Here is a 24,221-nt window from a genome sequence, read left to right as displayed (position 1 = left end):
AGCAGAGATGAAATGGTAGTTTGCTTTGTGCAACATTTTGAGACCGTTTTGTAGAGCATGAATATGCATCTCTATATGCAACTTTGTAGCATGGTGCTGGTCTAGCTCTTGGAAGAAATGCTTTGCAACTTGTGGAATTTTGATTTTTGCTTATTGTTGTTTCATGTCAATATTGCAACTCTTATTGAAATTACACAGGACAATTTTTACCATGTGTTCCAGAGTTGTATGTCTTTGCTTTCTGAAGCCTTAAGACGTAGGCAGGAGCTAAAGAAATGGTTTATACTGGGGTACCACTTCAAGTTACTGTTCGTTGTTTTACTACATGTTAATAATCATAAGAAAAAAATGTTGTATTTTAAGGAAATGTTTAAATATTCCAAAAGAGAGTAACTATGTTATTCTGATAAGCATAAAGTTTCTTCTGGGAATTGAGCCACAAATTACTATTTTTAATCTTGTGGACATCACAAAGGGTCATGATATTTGTCATCTTTAAGCTCTAGCTTATGAATCTTGGGAAGAAATGAACCAAGATGATAGTCCCAGAAATTTTTGCTGTATTTACCTGGGTTAATAGCAGAGAACCGTAGACCAAGATGTACCAAGTCATCTTCAACTATAAATGTGCTTTAAATTAATTGAGAAAATAACCATTTTGTCTGTGATTTATATATTTGTCTTTCAGCTGGAACAAAAGGCATCCATTTTAATGGCACATTAAACCACAGGAATGTTTAAATATTTGCAAAATACTGTCTCAGTTGACTTTCCTGTATTCATTAGGAAGGGAAACAGCTGTTCTTTGTGACAAACAGATTTGTTACAATGTTGTTAAACTGATACAATGCATTTTTTCCACAGTGGTGAATTCTGCAATATTGTTAGTCAATAATCAGGTGTTTCTAATGGGCAAGTGTCTTCTTAATTATTGCCTATTGAAAATTTCAATTTTATCTGCATAAAATATGACCCACAAAAATGAAGACATTTGCAGCTCTCAGAGTTTGTGAGTATACAGTAGAGAACATCACCAATGGTTTTAATATTTTTTGTTTTGTTTTGTTGCAGTCGAAATCAGCTTTCTTCTTTGCCAGCTTGCCTGTGTGGTCTTCCTCTAAAAGTCTTAATTGCAAGTAACAATAAGCTAGGTTCCCTTCCAGAAGAGATAGGTCAGCTAAAACAGTTAATGGAATTGGTATGTTACTGATCTTTTTTTCACTTTTTATTTTGACTTCTTTTGAATTTAAATAGAAACAGTAAAATTCACTTTTCACATATATTTGAACAACTGCTTTATACTATAATGTAGTTTGCAGAACTTAAGTTTTTAACTTCTCAAGTGTGTTGGATAGTAACACAATAGGAGTTTCCTTTATGTTCTTCAGGACTCTTTTAAAACAACATCACTGCTCTTGGTTCATTCAAAACTTGGTTTCAAAGTTCCTCATCTTTACCAGCGTTGCTCACTGCTTGCCCTGGCTCCCTGTTTCACTGTATGAAGTCCTTAAGTTCTGGCATCAGGCTCTGCAAGGTTGTACCCCCCTGTAGCACCCTCCCCTCCTGCTTCCTTTCTGTGTTTTTACTATCTGCTTACCGCACTGCATTCCACTCGAGCTACTGGTCTTATCAGTCTATTTTCATTTTATTTCACTACATTTGTCATGCAACCTTCCTTTCCTGGAACACCCATCTAAACAGATCTAGAAAATTATTATAGTCATTGTTTTCAAAGCTGTCTACACAAGTACTGTTTCTACGAGCAGTAGATTATTTAGAATATATTGTCCAGTCAATGACAGTCTGAAAAAGCAAAACTTATTTGGTACTATAGCATAAAATTAATGTAATTGCTCATGTTTGTGGAAAATATATTTGAGAATGCTTCCCTTTCTCTCCCTTTCTCTTCCTCTGCTATATATTGTAGGCTGAGACTCTGAATTCTTTATGACATAAGTCTTCTGGTTATTTCTATTCATTTTGACCTTTTGAGATATAAATTGACAAACTGTATTTTGACATTGCTAATTTATGCATAGTCAGACAATCAGATTTGATTCCAGCTGCTGGTATCTCCATTGACAGCATTTACTTTGCATTGCTTTTCTGTGCCTGAAAGTGCCTTATTATCATAGTCTTGTTTTTATAACAGTAGTTCCTCCAATAAATTACATTACAGAAATTAATAACATTGAGGCCCCAACCCTGCTATTGAGTCTTCATAGGTAGTATGAAGTAGCAACTGTGGGGCTTTTTCCTTTTGATATTCTTGAGCAGAATCCTGTGGTATCAGGCTTCTGTTCTATATTAGAATTGATGTGGCTGTTGATGAGGATGGTTGGGGTAGTTACTTTTTCCTTTCTGAGTTATGACTGAGTTCAAGACTACCAAGTTTGTTTTCTTTGGTGAGCATTATTAATTTATTTTATCAAATATTTTAAATTTTTGTGTGTGTGTGGTGGGTTTAGTGAGATTTACACAGATGGTTCTGATTTAATTATTCTTAAAAATATGTTAGGTAATAGCACTGTTTTTGTTGTGCTTAAAATAGACACAATAGAGGGTGATGGTTCCAGTTTTATAAATAATTTAAGTTAAATTTAGTAAAAAGTTTAGTAAAAGCTAAAAGCTTGAAATCAATGTTGATTTTACCCAGAGCAGATTTGGTTTGTTTGGTTCAAGCATATCATGTCTTTAAATTCTGGAATTCTGGATTTTCATATTGCTTTCCAGTTATAATATAGTTTGTGTTACTGTTTGTCATGAAGAGCAGAACAATTCTTGCTCTAAAAGTATTTCATATGAGAGCTCTAGCTGCATGTCACTTTGGTAGCCTAGAAGATACATGAAAACTGAAAAAGGTCTGGTGCTTGTTCTTTGTGATTTAGAAGGCATTGGGGGGGCTGAATGAAAAACAAGTTTTTGTTAAATTGAGCATGAGCCTGTTCAGATGACCTGACTTGATGCCACCATGTGTGTTTGGTACATTTCTAGTGAAATGAGTTGCACTATTTAACTGGAAATGACATAACTGTGATGTATTGGGAGAAGCAAATAGTGGTAGGATTGAGAGTGGGGAATCTGTGTTGGCATGTAAACTGTAAAGCAGTTTAGATAATAAGGTGATCGTTGTTCTAAAACGAGTAATAGAAACAAACAAAAACCATGAAGTCATATTGCAGTTGTTGCACAAAAAGTTCAGCTGTGAGAGCAATGCCAGCCTGAATAGCAGGGGATTCAAGCAGAAGCATCACTCTGGCAGGGAGTGCTGTTGTTTTGGTGTGTACACAGTGCTGGTGCTAGCCTGGGCCAGGGGATAGACTCTGAGATGCCACCTGGCTCCATGCAGTTCTTGTATCCATAGGACATTTCTGAGCAACCTCAGCTTCCCCAGATGTTCCACAAGTGGCATGCAGTGAGATCTGTATCTACATAGCAAAGGGTTCTTTTTCTCTACCTTTTTAATACAAAATTTACCCCTATAGACACTGTAGAATGATGCAAACGTAATTTGCTGCAAATTAGATCTTTCCAATAAACTCTGCATTTTCCCTTCTATCCTCCAAAATGGGACAGGTAATGGTTTTCCTTTTACAGGTATGTATTTTTATGATTTTCATACCTGTAGCATAGAATAGCTTTGATATTACATGCAGGAAACTTTTAGGTATTTTTATATTTAGGGTTTTGACAACTAACTTATTTTAGTGCTTGTAGCATAAGTTTTTCTCCTTGCAGAATACATTGTAATTATTTGGCAAAAAACTTGGTTGGGAAGTTTACTTTTATTTGCTGCAAAAAAATCTTTGACTCAATCATGCCTCTACTGTCAGCCAGGAGAGTGCAAAATTAGTGCGAAGATAATCTGAAACTTACTTTCTGCCAAGGAAAAGTAATTATGCAGAGATGGCTCGGTAATTGTACTCAAAACTATCAAAAACAAAAATTCCATTCTCCATCCTATCAGGCAGGATTGCACTTCTGCCTTCTTCAGATAACAGCCCTCTCTATCTCTGGGATGCTCCTATCTCATGTTGGAAGCCTTCAAATTTCTCACCTAAGATTTATGTCTTTTACCTCATTCATCTAATCAGAGACAGCAGCCTGACCACGTGGGACTTGCTGCCTGCTGTTTTCTAAAAGGGTCCATGTGTTCACATACAGTCTAACTTCTTTGTACTCTTCAGTGTGGCTACTGTGTCACAAACTTTGACTGAGCCCAGGTGCTTTTTAGGAATAATGGCTCAGTCAGGAGTCCTGAGTTTAAAATTATGTAAGGAGGAAGTTTGCCTCAATTTGAATGGTTTGGATAAACTTCTGTGTGTGTATGAATAAATATGTTAATGTGGAGTCAGAGTACCTTATTGGTTTTTTTGTTTATTTTGCCGAACATACATGCTGAGTTGGATTGATTTAAGGCCATTTAAACATTGCCATAAACAAAGGGAAACAGTTGATGATTTTGCTTTCATGCCCCAGAAATTAGTGTTAAATTTCCTTAATTTAATAAATGTTAAATAAAACCCTTACATTTCTCTGATTTTGACAAATTGCCTTGTCATGGGAGGACATGGTCTATCTGATGAGAACAAAATAGAATTAATACCAGAAGTCTGACCTCAGCAAATACTAGTTCCCCATGGAACTTGTGTTTGCACTTCAGTTACCTGCAAATGTCCCTGAAGCTGAGTTCCAAACTGCTGGTTGCATAATTCCTTAAAAAATTACTAGCTTGGAAACCATAGGTGTTTGATAGTATTGTTTCCATTACTGCCAGAGCAATGAGAAAGTTTAACACTGTCACAAACACACTCATGAAGTCTAATAATAGTCAAGAGCATAACTGAGTAATTGTTGCAAGTCTTTGTTTTCCATGGCTATTCAAACAAAGTAATAAAAAATACAAGTTGGACTACTGTGTTTAGTAGGCTAAAGGATACTGCTGTCTCTAGAAATCTTCTGAATGCTGACACGCTGTCACAACAGATCAGTCTTATCGAGGATGTTTTGAAAGGCTGTAAGTGGAAGTGGACTTTGTTTTTGAGGTTACACACTGCCAGCTTGCTTTTTGTTTTTTTGATGCTTCCTCTAGAATTCTGTCTCTTTCCCTGACTTGTTCTGGTATGTGTGCCTAAGTACACTTGGTCTAGAGTTTCTTTGCCACAAGGTGACTTTAAATTCTGTGCCCTAAAAATCAAGTATCTAATTATGAAGTAATTTAAAGACTGTAAATTAAAAATAGGACAGTAAAGCTTTAAAAATAAATTATTGGGGAACAGTGCAATTAACCAAACTTTGTGACAGCCTGGGCAAAAATGCACTCGTTAGCTGGGATTTCTAATTTCCTTGTCTAAAAGCTACAGTAATTTCCTGACTGTGTTTTGAGAAGGGAAGGAAGCCTTGGCAGCAGTAGGATTCTATTACAAGAAGAAACATGCTGGATACAGGGAACAGCATTGCCAGATCATATTTTGGTTTTACTATAAGTTTTTTGTTAAGTAGATTTTAGGCTCAAAGATAGGGAGTTAATATAATGTTTTTGACTGGCATTAAAGCAAGCATCTTCAAAGACATGACTTGGAAATCTGGCTTCTCAAACTTTTGTAGTCTATGAGCTCCCAGATACTTTTAAATGCATTTGAAACAGTTGAGAGAGTAGGAGTATTCAGTTGGCTTTTCAGGAAAATGGGGCATTACCCCATTTAGCTTTCATACTGTGAGATACTATTTCCTTCTTTTAGTACTGAAATGACAGCATAATTGGGACATCTCTGAAATTTGCAGGTTGCCTGGGATATGTGCAGAGGTATCAATGTCCATTTGGCAGCAAAAATGATAGCTAGTATTTAACAATTGTCTTATCACAGACACTGACTTAATCCAAGAAGTTGATCTTTCATGCACATTCATAACAGTTTCTTGCTTGAAATAGTTAAGTAATGCCAAATAAGCTCTGTCCCTTTTCATTATAGTCTACTATGTGCCCTGATGATCAAATTTATGTCTTTAGTGAGGATCATTACAGAATGTTATTGCTGTATTTCTATTATTATTATTACTACTGTTATTTATTTTGCTTAAATATTCCATCAAGAAGAACAAGAACCTTTTTAAAAACTCAGATTCACTAGTATTTTTACATTTCCTTCTAACATATGTGGTTATATAATCACTATACTGAATTCTTTATATGAGGAAAAGAGCAAAAAGCTAGAACTTGTTAAGTCGTTTTGAATATTTCTATAGAAATTAAATTAACTTTTAAAATTAACTTGTTCTCCAAATAACAATTTGCTCTGGTTTTAACTCATGTGCAAATATTTTCCCATGTATTTTTTTTATTTTGTTGTGACTACAGGACATAGATTGTTGCATTTTTTCTGGTTAATAAAATGTCATTTTCATAATAAAATGTTAGCTATGTTTGTATTATGGAACATGTAGGAGCTGAAAGTTCATTAGTATTTGTTATTACTGTTTTACTGTAGGATGTCAGCTGTAATGAAATCACAGCTTTGCCACAGCAGATAGGCCAGCTGAAATCTTTAAAAGAACTGAATGTCAGAAGAAATTACCTCGAAGTTTTACCCCAAGGTAAAAGCAAATGAACAAAAAAAAATATATCTTTACAGTAGCTCTTCTTATTATAATTTTGAAAGCATTTTTAGTCATCCAAATAGATATCATTTAGAAGTAGCTATTACCTTGTGTTCAAATTTATTGCATTTGGGTCTGCAGAACATAACATTCAATGGTATCTACTGAAGAACAGTGTGTGAGGTTTCTTCAATGTATCTTTATGATTCTAGGCAACTTTTAAGTTAAACAAGTGTCTGGGTGCAGTATGGGAACTGTCAGCTGAGTTTCAGGGGAAAAAAAATTCAAAGTATTTGGTTTAGAATTTCTTGTCACTTGTATAGCAACACTCTTTTATTTCCCAGTATAAAATAGAGTAAATGTTGATTTTAATTCCTCCCTGAGTTTGTATTTTTCCTGAGTGCAAAAGAAGTGTTATTCAAAAATATTTTATTATTTTATGCCAAAAATAAAAACAGATATAACACCTTCTCTCCTTTTTATTACTTTTAGAACTAGTACAACTTCCCTTGGTAAAGTTTGACTTTTCCTGCAATAAAGTGCTTGTGATTCCAATTTGTTTTAGAAAGATGGTGCAGTTACAAGTATTACTGCTTGAGAATAATCCTTTGCAATCTCCACCAGCACAAGTAAGTAATAATTTAAGTTGTGCCTTAATATTGGATGGCTGCTAACACATTTTAGAGTGTAAAATGTCATCTTCTGCAATTGCAGGCTTCTGAATTTCAGTCATCACAGGCTGCTTATAGTTTTGATATTTAAATAAGACATAGGATGTATCTAAATAAGATATAAAAAATATCCTCTGTTCTCAGTATGAATTTGCACAGCACTTAAACCAACACATGTCTAGAAGATGTCCATTCTGATAGCTGTTAATTTTTGTGATTTCTATCTGCATATGAAATTTAACATTGGAATGTGCATGTAATTTTGAAAAAGACTTGTGATAAAGTTTCTGGGTTATTTTTCTTTATGGTAAAATGAATACAGTTCTACAAGGTTCTACAGTGATTTGCTAACTTTAACTTAAACAATATGCCTCAATAGTCTAAAACACAATCCATGTGAAATTTATTTCACTTTAAAGTGTAAGTTCGTGGATTTTGATGCACAAAGAAGTAAAACTCCTCTTTGGAACTGTATGCCACTCTGAGTAATAAAAGTAAATTAATGCATCCTGTGTTTGCTGCTTAAGGACAATTTTGTTGTTAACTTACTGGACAGTAAATTCAAACTGCATCTCTGAAAGCCACAAGTGTTCTGGCTCAACAGTGTTCAGTTGTTGAAATGCTTAAGAATTTTTATTACATTGGAGAAATGCTTTTCATAATCGATACTGATTATGCCTTTAAACTAAAAAATACAAAGCAAGAGGTGTGCACTTAAAGAAAATTCTAAAATGAAGGTGAATTGCATTGTAAGTATGCTTGGACACTATTAAAAACAATGTGACCAAGGATATAAAGGGCACACCAGCTAATTAAATGTCATGATACACTAATTCTGAAAATAATTTATTACTCTATTTGTAGTTAGTAATAGGCCATACCATATATTTTAATGTCCTTTTTTTGAGTTAGAAGCTCATTTGGATTTTTTTAAAGAAGAATACATTGTTTTCTGGTTTTCTGTCTTAGTCTCTGAGGGTATTTATACTGGTACACACAAATAATTGAGTATATAATTGAAGTACTTAGTAATTAAAAAAAATCTATTTTCTTTTAAGCTAAATTTGTAATATTAGTTGAATTTCAGGGAAGTTTATACTAAGTGACACTTGGAATAAATTGCTTTTTAAATTCTAGTTATAAACCTAATTTTTTCCTTATTCCACAGATTTGTACAAAGGGTAAGGTGCATATATTCAAATATCTGACTGTACAAGCATGTCAGATTAAAACAGCAGACTCGCTGTATCTTAATGCCATTGAACCACAGCATTTGCCACAACCTGTGGAAGAGAGGTATGTATGAAGTCTTACAAACAATAAAATAATATTTATCTTTATGTTCCCCAGTTTTGTTTCTTTAGATGCTATTCAGAGTGTACTTTTTTGCACAGAGATTTCATTTACTTTTATTCTAATGCAATCCCAGTAAGAGTTCAGAAAATTAAAAATCAATTCTGATTAAAGTTAGCAGCACATTAGTTAAGAGTTTATAAGTGAACCTTAGTTTAAATCTAACCTCTTTCTAGTGGACTCCTGGAATACATTGAAAATAATCAGATGGTAGTTACACTAGGTGTTGGCTTGATCTATCTACACATTAAATAAATTTAAATTTCACGTGTTGTTTTGTGATTTTTGTGATGTATTTTATGATTTATATGTGATTTGTATGTTTGCACTTTTGTGACATTTTCATCTTTTTTTATTCATCCAAAGTCATCTGTCAAACAAAGTGAACTGCATGAATGCTTTTTAAATGAAGTGTGCTGATTTGTTAGCAAAATGAGGCAAAATCTTCTGGTTTGTATCAGACTTGTAGGAAATGGCATCTTGTGCCATGGTTTAAGGACAGGAACCAGATACAAAGCAGCTCCTTTCTATGAGAATCTCCATAGCTGGTTGGAAATCAGCTTTTAGCCCAGTCTTTCTCTGCTAACAAGGGCAGTGCAATATAACCAATCAGAGAAAGTATGGTATCTTTGAAGAGAAATACTCAATAAAAACAAAGTGTTGATATGAATAATAGTAGAGATGTTACTGCTAAAATCCTGCGAGAAAAAAAACCAAGAGCTGTTACAGAATCTCCCTTTCAGTCATCTCAATTAGATTTGAATGAAATTGGTTTTGTCCATGTACCTTTGGGGATCCCTGTGTGAATTTCCATCAGATAAGTGTCAAAGGTGAGAAGAATCCAGGATGAGGAGTAGGTATTCCATTTGGCAAACACTTACTGGTTTTCTGGTTTGTTCTTTTAGTATACAAGAAAACTGACAGGAATGTCATGTCCTGTTTGGTATTTGGTCATACTGGAGAATGCAGGTTAGGGTAAGGGGACGAGTAGATTTCCAAAGGCAGTTTCTGCAAAACAATCTTCAGTGTTTACTGGCAAGAGGTAATTTAAGATTAGGATTAATGAATCAGATACTTTATTCATGTGAAGACTAATAAAGCTCCTTTCTTAAATTGCAATGTCAATCTGAATTCAGTATCACAGCTTTCAGGATAGCAAATAAAGGGATATAAGATATATTTTTTAAAAAAAATTTAAGTGATGAGAGTACTGCATCTAATAGTGCACTTCAAAATGAGTAGAGGTCGTATTGGGTAATGAAACCAGAATAGTGAGCCTTTGCCGTTGTTACAGTAATTTTCTCAAAAACCTAAATTCCAAGGTCTATTTTAAGGCACTAAAAGGAGGTTTCTGTGTTAATAATTATTTCAAGCCTGAGGGAGATATGAGTTCTGTTTTAATGGATCAGTGATTGCAGTTGTATCAGTTGAATCCACTTTGAGTTTTACCATTTTGGTTTCTTCTCCCATGGCTAAATTGCTTCAGTCCTGTGCTGCTTAGCTAGTAACTAAGCAGTTTTGCATAGTGTATGGACAAAAGCAAGCTTAGTAGCAGATTATTTCTGTTGCTTCATTAATCCTTAGGCTAACTAGCCATTTAGTCTGATCTATTTTTCCATCACCAGATTAAATGTTTGGTGTTTTACTGTACTAGGTGATTTCACCTTCTTCCATTAAGGATAGTTTGAAATTTGCTCAGAGTTAAGTGAAACCAGAACAGAATTTGAATGTAAATGCTATGATAGCTTTTTACTGAGTTTTAATTTTTTTTATTCACGTCTAGCATTGATGACATCTATCCAAGTAAAAAGGACTCAGATTCAGGTGTTGGTAGTGATAATGGTGATAAACGTTTGTCAGCAACAGAGGTAAGTTACCTACCTTGTGTGTCAAACTCCTCTCCCAGCACTCGTATTTTGATTGTATTTTGAGTTTGGTAAGAATGTGAAAAGATATTTAGACCTAAACATCTGCAACCATATCCTTGACATGAATTTTACACTAAGAAATGGCTAAAACAAAAATAAAAGGAGACTGTGGGGTTTTAAATTTTTTTTTTATTTTTTTGTGCACTGTCTGGAGTGGGCATGAGATGCTTGCTTCCAAATGGTTACACACTTACCAATAGTGCAAATCCTCTACAGTTTTCTGGCAGTTTACATAATCTAGAGAATGAGAAACAAACCAGAATTCATGTCTGCTGTTTTCAACAAAGTAAACAAGGTAACAGGTTACAAGCTGATGACTTCTCACATATTTTTCTCTTTGCCTGATTACTCTTTCCTGTTGGGAATTTATAGTGCCGAGTCTCAGTATGTTGTGTGATGTGGTTATGAAACATTGCTGTAGTGTAGAAACTTGAGAAACTTTGCAGATTTTAATGTGTTTAAATATTCTGTCAGTTAGGCAAAGCTGAAACTAAACCTTCAGATCTTTTCCTGAACTTTACTGTCTGTCTGAGCAAAGAGAAAGGGTAGCTTTGTGGGACTAGTGTTGTCCTAAGCAGTTAGAACTGATTCACAGAGGTTTTTTTCTGAGGCACTCTTAAGCTGAACAGGGCATTAAACCTGTGTGGAGTTGAACTGAATAGATAATGATAAATAAGTAAATAATTAGTAGTATAAATCAGTGATGATTATCTTTCTGAAATATACAGTAATGGGATTTGTGGTCTGACTTAATGGGAAAGGCCTCACATTAAAAGGGTGACCTTCTTGCTACTTAAAATATTTTACACTGATTCTTTAGTGGTTTTATCCTCCTTTGAGGAAAAGGGATTTTGTTTCTTTTGGAACAAATGTATGAAGAATCAAGCTTAGGTACTGAATTTATAGTTACTCAAAAGCAAATTGGACATGAATCCACTTACTCACTGTTTGGTCTTTTAAATACAATAGTACTTTAAAAAACCCCATGTGAATTTCCAAGTATTTTGTCAAGTTTCTTGGTAGGTGGAAATGAAGTAGAATTGCTATGAATTCTAGCCAAATCTCTAATGGTTTACCTCTAGCTGCAAACCATTTTGCCAGTCTTACTCTTCCTGAAGCTCAATTGGCTTGTAATGAAACTTTTATCCCAGGATTTTCTCTTTAGCTATAAATATCACCTTTAGAAAATAGATCATGCTACCTGTAATCAAAAGATAGTGATTGAAATACTGCAATAAATATTTTGAAGACTACCAACAATGAACCAATACATTTTTAATAGCACAAAACTTTTAAATATAAGAACAGTTTGCTCATTCTATCACCACCTGACTGCTGCTCTGCTTTTAAGGAGAAATAGATGCTGAGATCAGTAATCCCAAATGCATTTGTTAGTAAATTTACCATGCACTTTCCTTCTGATGTGACCTTTAATACCCATGTAACACATGGGTATCATGCAGAAAATACTAGCATGATGCAAATACAGGCTCACATGTGTTGATAATTACAGTCAGAAAGTTACATACCAAACTTTGGATAAACATTAAATGATCAGTCATAATCATTAAAATATGATTCTGGAAATATAAGCTATTGTTCAGTGCAGAGAGTAGTGGCTATTGAGTTTCTATTCTTTTACAGAAAATACTACATTGTCGTTTTTCATGTATAACTTAATAACATAAATGAATCACTTGTTTGAACACTAATGTAGTTTTTAGGAAGCTTGCTAATTGACTTTGGATGAATACACAGAAGAGGGAATACTTGATGAAATGAACTGTTTTATATATCGCTCTTGGACTTTGTAGGGTCCCTACAGCATCAGTTTCCCAGCTGTAGCTATCCTGGGCACTTCAAGTGAAAGGTATCTTGTAGCGTTGCTGTAAAATTGATCATTCCAACTTGAAGGCAAATTCTGCCTTAAGGCAGTCTACCATTTACCTCACCTTTTAGGAAAAATACAGCATTTTGATTATTTTTCTCCCTTCATTTGGCCTTATTTTTCCTTTTGTTAAAATTCATTAGAATGAAATTAGAATGGCGTCTGTGCTTTATTACATGTATGAATAATGCATTACTACCAGCAGGAATATATGTGAAGAATCTTTCAAAGTGCATCATCTCAATTCTGTCTTAGAATAATGTTAGATATTTTTGATTCTGATTTGTCTATTGTTTTCTCTTGCTGTCTCATTTTAAAAATGTGGAAGAAGGAACTTGGATACAGTATTTCACCTGTGAAGGAGTGATACTTTTGTATTATCCAAGGCTGCTTTGGATAGTTTTTGTTTCATCGTATAGTGGCAGTTTCATAGTATAGTGGTGAAAAATAAGTTGCAGAATTCTATAGGTCCTGAAAGGAATTTGTTTCCAAATTGAATGGTCTGTTCCTTTTTGTATGCCAACACTCCAAAATATTTTCCTCAAAGTGTGTGTTACGCTGGTAAGAAAAAATATTGTACTATATTTTGGATCCAGGACTTCTAATAAAGTGTGTAGGAACATTTTAGTGTGCTATTTTCAAAATTAACACAGCATCAACTTTGATCGAGAATAATCAAATTTAGTACTTAAGTGACATATGAGATACAGCCTGAAAGAGAAGGAACTTTGCTGTAACCTTGGTTGTGTGAATGAATTTATATTGTACCTATCTTATTTCTATTTTTTTAAAGTTGTTGGATTGCCATTGCTTCAGATCTAAAAGACTTTTGTGCTTAGAGTACTTGGAGTGTCATTTATTTTCTGTTGGAGTTTCATTTTAAAATATCATTAATTTTAAAATTTAAAATTTATTTTGAAAAAAGCTTTTTGAAGTCCCCAAACACCCTTTTTTCCTCCTTAATTTTTTTCTCCTTAAGCCGAAGAATACAGCCAGTGAATTCATAGAGTTAATAACATGCAGTTTATTAATGAGAAAGAACATTCATCATTGTCCATGTTTACCTGTTTTGGGTCCAATGTATTCTTGGAAAATAGGAATAACCACGTGTATCTTTGATTGAGTTTTTAAGAGCAAGGTGGATTTGCTCCATCCTTTATCACAAACTTTAGCTTCAGGAGTTAGAAAAAATAATTTCTACATAGATTATGAACATCTAAAAGTAGCAGGAATGGCAGACTTCTACTAGAAGCTAGCGAGAATTAAATAACTGATTATATGTAACACATTTCATTACAGATCTTTTTTGTTACAGTGGTCTGAACTGATAAAATGGGGAATGTAATTTCCTTAAAAATATATTTTTTAAGGATATGTAGCAGAGTGCTGTTTGTATTATATCAGTTATAATTACAGAATACATGTGTGGAAAATGTATGCACAGAGTAGCAAGTTACAGAAACACAGAGCATTTAAAGAATGAACAATACTCATGGACTTTATGGAAAATACATTTATAAGTTCTGACACTGTTGTGGTGGTAAGTTCTCTGTCTCAGGGGAGCAAGAATAAAAACTTGGCCTCTTCTGCAAACTGTGGTTTTGCTGTAGCTCACCTCAGGAGAGGATGTGAGCAGGTTCCACTTGAGCAGGTCGCTGCTGGCCCTGCAGAGAAACAGAGCCATAGTGGCTTAGAGCAGTCTGTGCTTCCTGGTGCAGCTGCTCTCTGTAAACTATCTGTAAAATCATAGACAGGATAGGTTTGTTAGATACAAGTCAGTGTTTTAGTGTACCAGCCAATAGAGCTGAAAAAATGGGTGAGCTTTTAAGTCAGAAAAAGCTAGTGTACTTGAGAGTCTGTGCTTTTTTTTTTCAGCTCTGTCAGTTAACATAATTAAAGGTGCCTTCCCTGATGTTGATCTTGCTTGCTGTAGGCGTTCAGTTCAGAAGCTGCATGGTAAAGCAGGGAAGAAGAGTCATGGAAGGAAAGGAAAAAAGGGCTGTGGTATGAGGCTCAGTGTTTCTGCAGACTTTGGTGGCTCTAAGGAGGCCCTTGCAGTTTTCAGCTGCCCCAGGGAAGCACAGAGAGCAGCACAGTGTAGTAGTGTCAGTGCAAGGAGAGGACTAGTGCCATGAGTAAGACAGGAAAAGAGGACACATGAATTATTCTACTTGGCAAACCTCATGTGCGGATATATTCAGCGTGACTATAACTTCTTACAACAGGATGTGGTCATGTTAGATGCTCTAGTATCCTGTTCCATCTTAATTTGCAGCTCTTTGGTGAGCAATCTTGTTAACATGTACATTTTTATCATTCTTGGTTTGAGCTTGGACTAGTGTTTCTCTTACTTTTTTCTAGCCATCTGATGAAGATACTATCAGCTTTAATGTTCCAATGTCGGACATTGTGGAAGAAGATCATATTATAAAGGACGATTCAGGTCACCATGCTAACTCAAGAAAAGGTTGGAATGTAAAAAACATGGAAGTTAAATACAGGGAAATTCTGTTGTTGATTCCATGCCTGCCTACTTACCCAGAAGGCTTTGAGCATGCATATGCAGTTGTGTAAAAATGAAAAAAAGTATGTTACTTAGAAAATCTTTACTATACTGAGTTGAGTCTGTCTAGTGATTTTCAACAGCAATTCCAAAAAACTTGCTGCACCTTGTCTCAAGAATTAATAAGATCTGATTCTGACTGGGGGAAAAAAAGTTAAAGTCGGTTTGAGCAGTACTATCCTTCAGCTAATATCAGTGTTCAGTAATTTAGCAAAGTACAATAATGGAGTCTATTTCTGTAGCTGGACTTAGTGTATATATAAAGCTTTTTTAGTCAGTCAGCATCACCTCTGGAAACGAGTAAATTTATTTGTATTTTGTGAGAGATCTAATTTTATCCAATTTTTTAAAAGTAACTTACATTTTTTCTAAATTACACTACATGCTGATAGATAAACAGTGGTTCTCTGTGGGAACTCAGCACATCCCCCCGGATGTCCAGAGTTGCCCAGAACCCCGTCGGGGGGCTCGGAGACCCTGGCATGCTGCCCGGAACACCTGGTGGCTTGATTTTGATCCTTCCAGCGAATTGCCAACTTGGCATGGGGATGTGAAAGCCACACAGGTTTGAATGGTGTAATAACAAGGTGTTCACAGAGTGAAAATGTAGATTTTGGGATTTTTGGTATAGGGGTTATGGGGACAAGATGGAGGAATCAGGGCGTGTGTGATCGTTCTTCTTTCTTCTTCTTGTTCTCCATTTTTTGCTGTGATGTTGGCACTTGGGGATTGGTTTAGAATAGAGATGCACTGTCTAACATAGGTGATAGGTATTAGGAATTAAAAGTAAATATGTTATTCGTAGTTTGTAGTATAAAAAGACGACACTGCCTCAGGGGCGGTGGAGAGTGCTTGTGGCTGCTGTGCTGAGAGGACTTCGGCTGGGCAGAAAGAAAACTTTGTAGATAAGAAATAATAAACAGCCTGAAGACCGAAAAAGTGAAGAGTCCAGACTCATTCTTCAGAGTGCGGGCTGCCGCAGAACCTCCCATGCATCTCAGGGCAGAGAACAGACAGCCGACCCAAGAGTTCTCCAAGTTCTGCACATACTAATGATAAATGGCAGGATGAAGTCAGCAAGCTGCATATGGAAACCACATGAATAGGAGATGGCATACCCTCAGTGTTACCCACTTTAATGAAGTTCCATGGAGAACTCATCAGAATTTGGTAGAATATGAAGAGAGTTTACAGGATTTTATCCTACAGTGTTTATTAGCAAACTGGAGAGGGTAAATCATAGCTTCATATCCTTGGAAATAGTATACATAGGGAAAAGATTGAGACAGGCTCTAAATAATTTTTCTGGGTGTTTGGTTTGTTACAGCATGGTAACTCTGAAATTGCATTCAATTGCAAGTCACTGCCTAAGACATCTGAATTTCTTAAAACACTGCACAGCTGTCCAGCTGTGTTGTTGTATTGCTACTGGCAAGACAGACTTGGTGTAGTTCAAAACTGGCTTCTTCAATGCCTGCTTTGGTGCTTCTGATACACAACTCTATATGCCCAGGAAATGGATTTATTACAACTTAGAAATTGGCATCCCTGTTTACAATGATAGGATCTTAACCTGTTTGAAATTTTTAATGTGAATTTAAACTTCATTTTTGAAATAATTCTTCTATTTTTTTTCATTGCTGTTCCTAGTGGAATTCCATCAAGGATCTTCTCACACGTTTGTTAATGATAAGTCACGAGAAACAGGAAACCAGTTTGATGAACAGGATACTCTTACTACTGAATTTATGAGCTACATTAAGGCAAGTTTATCACAATGTTAAGTGGGGAAAATATTTCTGCTACTTTGATAAGTGCAGAGTAAACAGGAACGATAAACAGCAGGTATTTTAATGAATAAGATGCAGATGATAGTAATTGTTCTAAAAATGCAGAAAGCAAAAATAGGCAGGTAAGTTTAAAATTATTACAATTGATCTAGGACAATTTACCCAGAACTCTTTCTAGGATATGTGAGAGTTATCCTTTAACTATGTTTAAGGCTTTAAGCAAAATGGCAGGTTTTTTCTGTGCTATTTGCTTTATATTTTGAACTGAGTGATTTATTGTGTTGGTTTCATTGCTGAAATGAGAGATGACTTTGTCCTAGCTGTGGTGGATAAAGTTTTGAAGTAATGTTATGGTATTAAAATACATTTTCTCAATTTTTTAAGCATTATAGTAGCATTTGAGAGATCCTTAAAGACAAATTATATCAAATCACCTTCTAGAATAAGTGCTGCATTTTTGTTGTCTTATGGTACGTACCCTTGTTACAGGAAAACATAGTCTTTATTCCTGTAAGGTGAAGAAAGATGAAAAAGAATGGCTTTATTCATTCTACTAGGGATTGTCACTGGGAAATGAGCCATCATTGGAGAGTGTTAGAGAAGCTGGTACAGTCTTCAGTGTCACATACAGCAGAATTGGGCAGAATTTATTGGTACAGGATGATGCAACTGATGTGCCAAACACATGACACAAAGGAGGATAAGCCTCTGTTTTCTCTCTAGAAGTACAAATACATATTCATTCAGAGAGCTTCTGTCTTTACTGGCAGCTGATCTACTTCAGTGCTCCTGCCTGAGATGAAGTTGCAAAATACCAAGTGGAAGCATAAAAAAGATTCAGGTTTTCAAATAAATAGCACTTCATGTTTATAGGTGTGGGGGATCTAATTTGACTACATTGAACCCAAAATAACTGGCTGACTGATATGAATTCCTGGATGCAACTTTTGTTCCAATTTGTTCTCTTTAAAAAGAAATGATTCATGGCTGTCAAAACTGTAAAATAGGAATGCTGTTAATAATTATGCATGAAGTATGTAATTGCCACTGTTTGCATGTTTGGAATTTCCTTGATTTGAAAACAAATCTGGCTGCAGTAGGAGAGCGAGGAGAAGGAGAGTTGGGATCGTGCTTAATTGAAGCATTGTTTCTATGTGCCAGAAAGTCACAAATGGAATCTGGGACATAGAACAAAGAATTGTTATGCTGCTTGACTTTCTTTTCACAGTTAAGAGAGGGTAAGGGCTGTTGACCTCAATAAAATTTTCTGAAAAGAAGATCTTGTAATCAGTATCTTAAAAGGGGTTAGAGTAAGGAATGGAGCAGAAGTGTTGGATTGCTTCAACCAGCCAGCCTAAAATGTTGCATAAATTAGGTCAGTGCTGAGTGGGAAAGCAAATTTATCTGCCTACTTAATTGGAAAGTTCAGTTCTCATTATCACTTTTGTCTGCTTACAGAGCAGAGCAGCAGAGTGTGATGAATTACTGAGAATAGAAGAGGACACGCAATGGCAAGCAGACGAAATGTGAGTATTTTTTATGTATCTATTAATAATTAGCTATGTCTTTTAATTAGTTTGACCAGGACTGGTATGACTTTGCTGTTTAATAATTCTGCAGAATTGGAGGCAAGACAATAACAACCTTGCATTTTGTGTATGCTCAGTATTTTACATTTTATTGCTAAATAGAGTGGATGTTATATTACAACTAATTAATTTGTATTCCCCAATAACTTTTTATCTATGTAGAATGCAGTCTTTTTTAATTAGGTACTTAGATATTTTGTTTATTAAAGGCATTGCTGAAAAAAGATAATCAAAACTTGCAGGATCTAAATTTAATGTACATTTTAAAAATCAATATAATTAGAAAACATATCTTATTCTTTTTCTTACTTGTTATAATTTTAACCTTGAAACTAAACTAAACATTAATTTATAGATATTAATTCCAGAGTAGAACAAATGAGCATCAGTTGCTAAGTGCATAAGGAAAGGAAATTCAACGTGACTGTACTGTGAAGTTGTCACTCATCAGAACAGTGTAGTCCTATATAGTATTAAAAAAAGACCCAAACCTGAAGGGAGGAAAGAACAAATATTTTCTGAAAGAGCCTTATTGGCAGAACTAATGGGAGGTTATATTTCTAATCCGCAAAAAGAACAATAAATGTTGAAAAGCAAAAGAAAGCAAGCTGGCCCTTATAAAAACTCATTGTATTTACTATTCGTGCTGAAACAATACATGGGATGAGTGCCTTTAAGAGTCAGATATTGATAAATAAATGTTCAACTTTAGAAGTCATTCTGTTTAATTGAATGCTAAAAGTTTTACTTCATCACATTTATTTATGTATGTATTAGGCTGGGAAGCTTTGTTAAGGACAAAGTGTTGGAGAGTTTTTTTCAGAAGGAGCTCTTTCCATAAATTCAGCACATCCCAGTGTGCAGAGAGGCTGTTTTTCCCCCTATAGTGTTTGCATGCCAGTTGGAAGGTAGATGTCTCACACTGAAATTCAGGCTACCCTTGATAATTGCTGTTGTACCTTTTTTTTTGAATGTTTTTGTTTTCTGTTATAGAATAAATTTATCAGAAGAACAAACTATTGATATAGCAATGATAGAACAACTAAGAGAAGCTGTAGATTTATTACAGGATTCCAACAGGTATGCTTACAGTAGTTGATATATAATAGCATAATAATATAATGTAATATATTTTAATTTTTTTTATGAATTACATTAGAGTTCCCTTTTAACTGAAAGCTCTCTAGGGTTACCAAGTGCTTTGTTAGCATACCAGCGTGTGCAAGGTAGTTAAGAAGGAAACTCAAATTCTCTCTCGAGTATCTAGACAAGATTCCCAGTAAATTAAGAAGGGACAAAAGAAACCAGAGGTGAGAACACCCCTTAACCATTCATCTCATGTACACTACTGTGATTATCTGAAGTTTTGTCTAGGATTGTCACATTTCTTTTGGGGACTATAAATTTTCCTCTTACTCATGCTTGGTATATATTGTTGGAGTGAGAAGGGCTTCTGGCCCATCTTCATGCCAATTCAATGAAGCCCCTAAAGGAGGTGCCTGAATTAGCAGTGGAGTTTCTTTAGTTTTCTGAAATCCAAAGGAGGAAGAGGCAAAGAAAGTTATTTATATTTCCCTTGACTACAGAAGACAAGCTTTTATAATTTAGATGCCCAGTTTAAGTGGCCAGAGTCACATAGAATGGCTCTGGAACTGTGGCTAAACAAAAGAATAAGTATTTAGAAGAAAGCAAATTATTGCCCTGCTGGAAATGTATGACAGTAGTGGTTCTGTAGTTCTGTCTGTCTGGATGCTTGCTATTGCTTTTCTTAGTGTAATCAGCTTCAGAAATTAAGTTCATTTCAAAACTCATTTTAATTCTTACTTCTATGAAGAAGCTGGTTGGCAGCTTCATTTCTCTGAAGATTGGAAAACCTCCTTGTCACTTCAGCCTTAAGTATGCTTGGTTCTCTTTCCTCCCTTGATAGCTACTTGCTTTTGTGACTACACTGTTCTTTACTTTAAATGCCTGTTTTGAGCTGCTTTTTCACCTAGCAGACTTTTGTACTTTTAGGACAGAAGTTGATTCCTGATAGTATTTCTAAAGAGGCAGTTAGCTGGTTTATTTTGCATCATGTAAAGAATACTTGAATGTTTGAATCATACACTAAATACTTGAATCAAAAATATTTTTGCTTAATAAAATACAAAATTAGGAAATAAACAATTAGGAAATTTCTCTAGCTTCCTAGTACCATTTTTTCTGCATCTCATATGAAGCTTATTACTTTCTCAGAAGAGTGTTGTAGTTAAAAAAGGAAAGTGTTTGTTTTGAAAAAACACCAGCAAAACTATTTTAGTTGTTAGCCTGATAAATTTAGTCATTTTGGTTTTTTTTTTTGTTTCCAGACATTGCCCTAATATTTCCTTCATATTTAGGTACTTCTATTAAATTAAGAAGGTCAATAAAATACAGAAAATCTGGTTCTTGTTTACACACAGATATATTTTCATTAGTAATACTACAGTAAATTCCAAAAATTACTTTTAGAGGTGGCTAATCATGTCATGTATGTCTGTATTTCTCTACTGTTGTTTTTACAGCATGTTGGGGAGTTTGTGGCTGCACTTTCTTTTTCTAACCTTAAAATATGAGCATTTATATTTAATTTTCTGAGTGCCATATAGGCTTTTGAATGTACACCGCCTGTGTATTAGCATCCAGTCCTAAGCAGCAAGATACCTTTGAGTACCCAGTACTTGTCAAATGATGCCATAGACTTTCAGTCCTCTGAGCCATGGGTTCCTCACAGTTTTTTTTAATAATTATTGGATTTTTTGGCATTTCATAGTTTTCTCATACTCAAGAGGTTTTATGTGCAGAAAGGAATGTAAATGCTTTTGTTGCTCCTTATTATTAAGATGCACAAAACTTGTATTTGCTTTTAACTTAAATCTAGAGCATGTCAACAATTGTAACTTTTTCCAGTTTCCTTTGTTCATCCGTATAACTCTGGTGGCCTAGTCAATGTAACCTGGTTGAAATAACTAACTCTGTGCAGGACCATCCTTATCTCACACTGAAGGCTCTTTAGGAGAAAACACTGTAGGGGCTGGAGCAGTTGGTGATTCTGGTGTGCTTAATGTGCACTGACTGGAATTCTTTCAAGCTGTTTTTGCTAGTGGGTGTGATTATTAAACTTGTTAAATGCTTGTCCAGTTACTCTTCTGCAGAACACTGTTTCCCGTATTCTGCAGAATTTAAAATCTGCATACACTATTACACATAGACAGCATTTTGTTTCTGGGAAGAGATTTTGAATTCAACCTTTTTCAGTATTTTTGATGTTTGCATTGTATTACTATATTTGCCTTCCTATATTTCCTGCTTTCTTTCATTTTCTGTTTCACTACTTTGTTTTCAGCCACTGTAGATTAAGTGGAAATATCTAGGCAGGGCTGTGGCTTCCATTTGAACACTGAATTCTAGAGATTAGATACAAAAATCTGCAGACTTCTAGATAACAACATGGTTGTTGGTAATAAACAGGTCCTTTTGTTTTGATACAAACCATTGCTCAGGGTGGTACTTTGCAAATGAAACCATGAATGATGCTTCAGACTGAACTGAAGAATCAGGAGGCATTTCCAAAATCTCTTAAAAGATGACACTGAACAGGTTAAAATGATAGCTGTAAAAGTATTTCATGTATATATTTGTTTGAAATTAAATATTGAACATAATGGTTGCCAAAGTTATAGCCCAGTACAATGTTTTTATTTCAAACCTTGCAGATTAAGCATGGGTATTTCAGAGAGCAGTGCAGTGAATCTGTATCCTACAGAACCAGCAACAGTTTTAGAATTTCACGAGTCTACAGTAAAGTGTGTTTATATACCTTCTTTAGAAAAAAAAAATAATTTGTTAGATGCATCATGTTCAAGTTGCTACACAATGAATTACATATTTGCCTTTGTCTTTATACATAGCGGTCAAATACAGATGGACATGTCTTCTCTTGGTCAGGTATGTTAAATGAGTGTATAATTACAAAATATTCTGGCGGGGGAAAGACAGAAAATGAGCCCACAATTTCAATTTCAATTGGTAATCTGCCAAGTAGGAAAGGTAAAATGTAAGTAGGCTGAAGGGCAAAGCTAATTTATGGAATTGTTGTGGGGTTTGTTTGTTTTTGTCTCTGTGTGTGTGTTTGTCTGTGTATGTGAAGTTTTTCTGTGTTTATTTGTTACTTTTTCATTTTAGTTTCCCCACCCTGTCTCCCTGTATGTCAGTTCAGCTATGCATCTTCAGCTACCGTTAGATCCCCCCCTGCCACCAAATCTCCACCTTTTGGTGTAGGAAAACAGTAGTATATTCATTAAGAATAACCCCAAAATAACTTGTAAAATAAAAATTAGTGCTTTTCCAGAGTTCTGTCGCTATAGTTACAGGGAGTATAGTTAAAGTAAGGGGTTTGAGTTTTACAGTGTGATATATGTTGCTTATTATTTGTTCTGTATCCTGTCTGGTGAAATGATGTTTTTTATGAAGTAGTTGATTTAGATTTACATTATCCACCTGTTAATGCTGGAACTGCTCTTACATAGTATCTACTTGCTTTTCTGTCTGCTTTTCATCACACTATTTGTAATAAATACTTTAAGGTAATGCTATGCCAAAAAAAAAAAAATCTATCTCCTGACAGAAGAGTTATTTATCTTACAGAGAGAAAATGCTGAAGAGGAACTGGAATTCCAGAGGAGGAGGGAGTTGATTATGGAGAAAGCAAAGCCTGAAGCAAGACCGTGTGAACAGGGTGAAAAATGGTCATTGAGCCAGGTATGGAAATGTCCAGATGCAATAAATGTGGAAACATTTGGAATGGATCATTGCATTCTCTCAATTTGTATGTGGGGATAATGGGTTTAGGCCCAGTGTGGGGATTGGGCTTTTTTTTGGCTTAGCATGAGTCTCAAGGTTTGACTGTAAATGGAAAGTTGATTAAGACTCATCCATTTGGAAAGAACTTATATAACAAATATATCCAATAAAAAGCATAGGAGTTGCAGGGGTTGCGTTCCCCTGGAAAAAATGTCATCTCAAAGTTTGGTCTTCAAGAAAATGGGAGTACCTGACTCCTTTCCTCCCCTTACCCCAAATACTCTTTTGTAGTTATATAAGTTTCTAAGTTTATATTAACAGCAGGTTTTCTTATTGTATTTAATATTACAAACAGACTGTATATAGGTTGAGATGATAGTTTTCAAAGTTGCAAATTTGAAGATTTGTACATTGTAATGATCCAGAAATGTAGAGCTACAAAAAAACCTTAAATAAGGGTATTGTGAGAACAAAATTACAGAAGATGCTGTCTATATTGGCAGTACCTTAATATTGTCTGTTCTATCCAGAAATAGGTGGTTTTTATTTTTAATTTATCTTGATGCTTTTCAAATATTCGTATGTATAATCATAATATCAAATACTACTGTGATAAAGTCCTGTGATTGTTGGGACCTAATGTTCCAAGTGCTCTCTTGTGTTTCCATGTTTTGTCAATTTAAAAAAAAAATGGATCCTAGAGAAGTTGTTTTTGATTGAATTATGATTTACTTATTCCAGTTGTCTTTCTGCTGAGTTATGATCACTGCTGAATTAATGATTTTGTTTCATATTTATCAATGTGATGTACATGTTTCCTATGTAACTATAACAGAAGTGGTAACAAAAGGTATGTTATGTTGTAATTCTAAATGTAATTGTTTACAGAATACCTCTCTTCAAATCTGTATTTGAAATAATCTATATTTGCAAATGAAACCTTCATGAGAGTTTAATTAAAATTGGCATTTTAACCAGCAAACATTAAAATCTTATAAAAGTACTTATAATCCCTTAGTAT

At 34.8% G+C, this 24,221-nt stretch overlaps 1 protein-coding gene across 6 annotated transcripts in view; it reads left to right on the top strand.

Annotated features, from left to right (window-relative positions):
- The window catches only part of LRCH1 (leucine rich repeats and calponin homology domain containing 1), a 116,506-nt gene that overhangs the window by 55,499 nt on the left and 36,786 nt on the right, over window positions 1-24,221 (top strand). For 5 of the 6 annotated variants that reach the window (XR_010783161.1, XR_010783159.1, XR_010783158.1 and 2 more), the window contains exons 3-13: window positions 1,072-1,198; window positions 6,489-6,594; window positions 7,090-7,226; window positions 8,437-8,564; window positions 10,405-10,489; window positions 14,799-14,904; window positions 16,651-16,763; window positions 18,249-18,316; window positions 19,373-19,459; window positions 22,309-22,345; window positions 23,045-23,158. Coding sequence is in view for 2 of the 6 variants with exons in the window: in XM_066545002.1 (XP_066401099.1) it covers window positions 1,072-1,198; window positions 6,489-6,594; window positions 7,090-7,226; window positions 8,437-8,564; window positions 10,405-10,489; window positions 14,799-14,904; window positions 16,651-16,763; window positions 18,249-18,316; window positions 19,373-19,459; window positions 22,309-22,345; window positions 23,045-23,158 (1,108 nt within the window). In the remaining 4 variants the exon portion in view is untranslated. The remainder of the gene's footprint in view (window positions 1-1,071; window positions 1,199-6,488; window positions 6,595-7,089; window positions 7,227-8,436; window positions 8,565-10,404; window positions 10,490-14,798; window positions 14,905-16,650; window positions 16,764-18,248; window positions 18,317-19,372; window positions 19,460-22,308; window positions 22,346-23,044; window positions 23,159-24,221) is intronic. The other variant, XR_010783160.1, reaches the window with a different exon arrangement.

The sequence above is a fragment of the Molothrus aeneus genome, chromosome 2 (genome assembly GCF_037042795.1).
Source record: "Molothrus aeneus isolate 106 chromosome 2, BPBGC_Maene_1.0, whole genome shotgun sequence".
Lineage (NCBI taxonomy): Eukaryota > Metazoa > Chordata > Aves > Passeriformes > Icteridae > Molothrus > Molothrus aeneus.
This window is presented reverse-complemented; position numbering and strand designations above follow the sequence as displayed.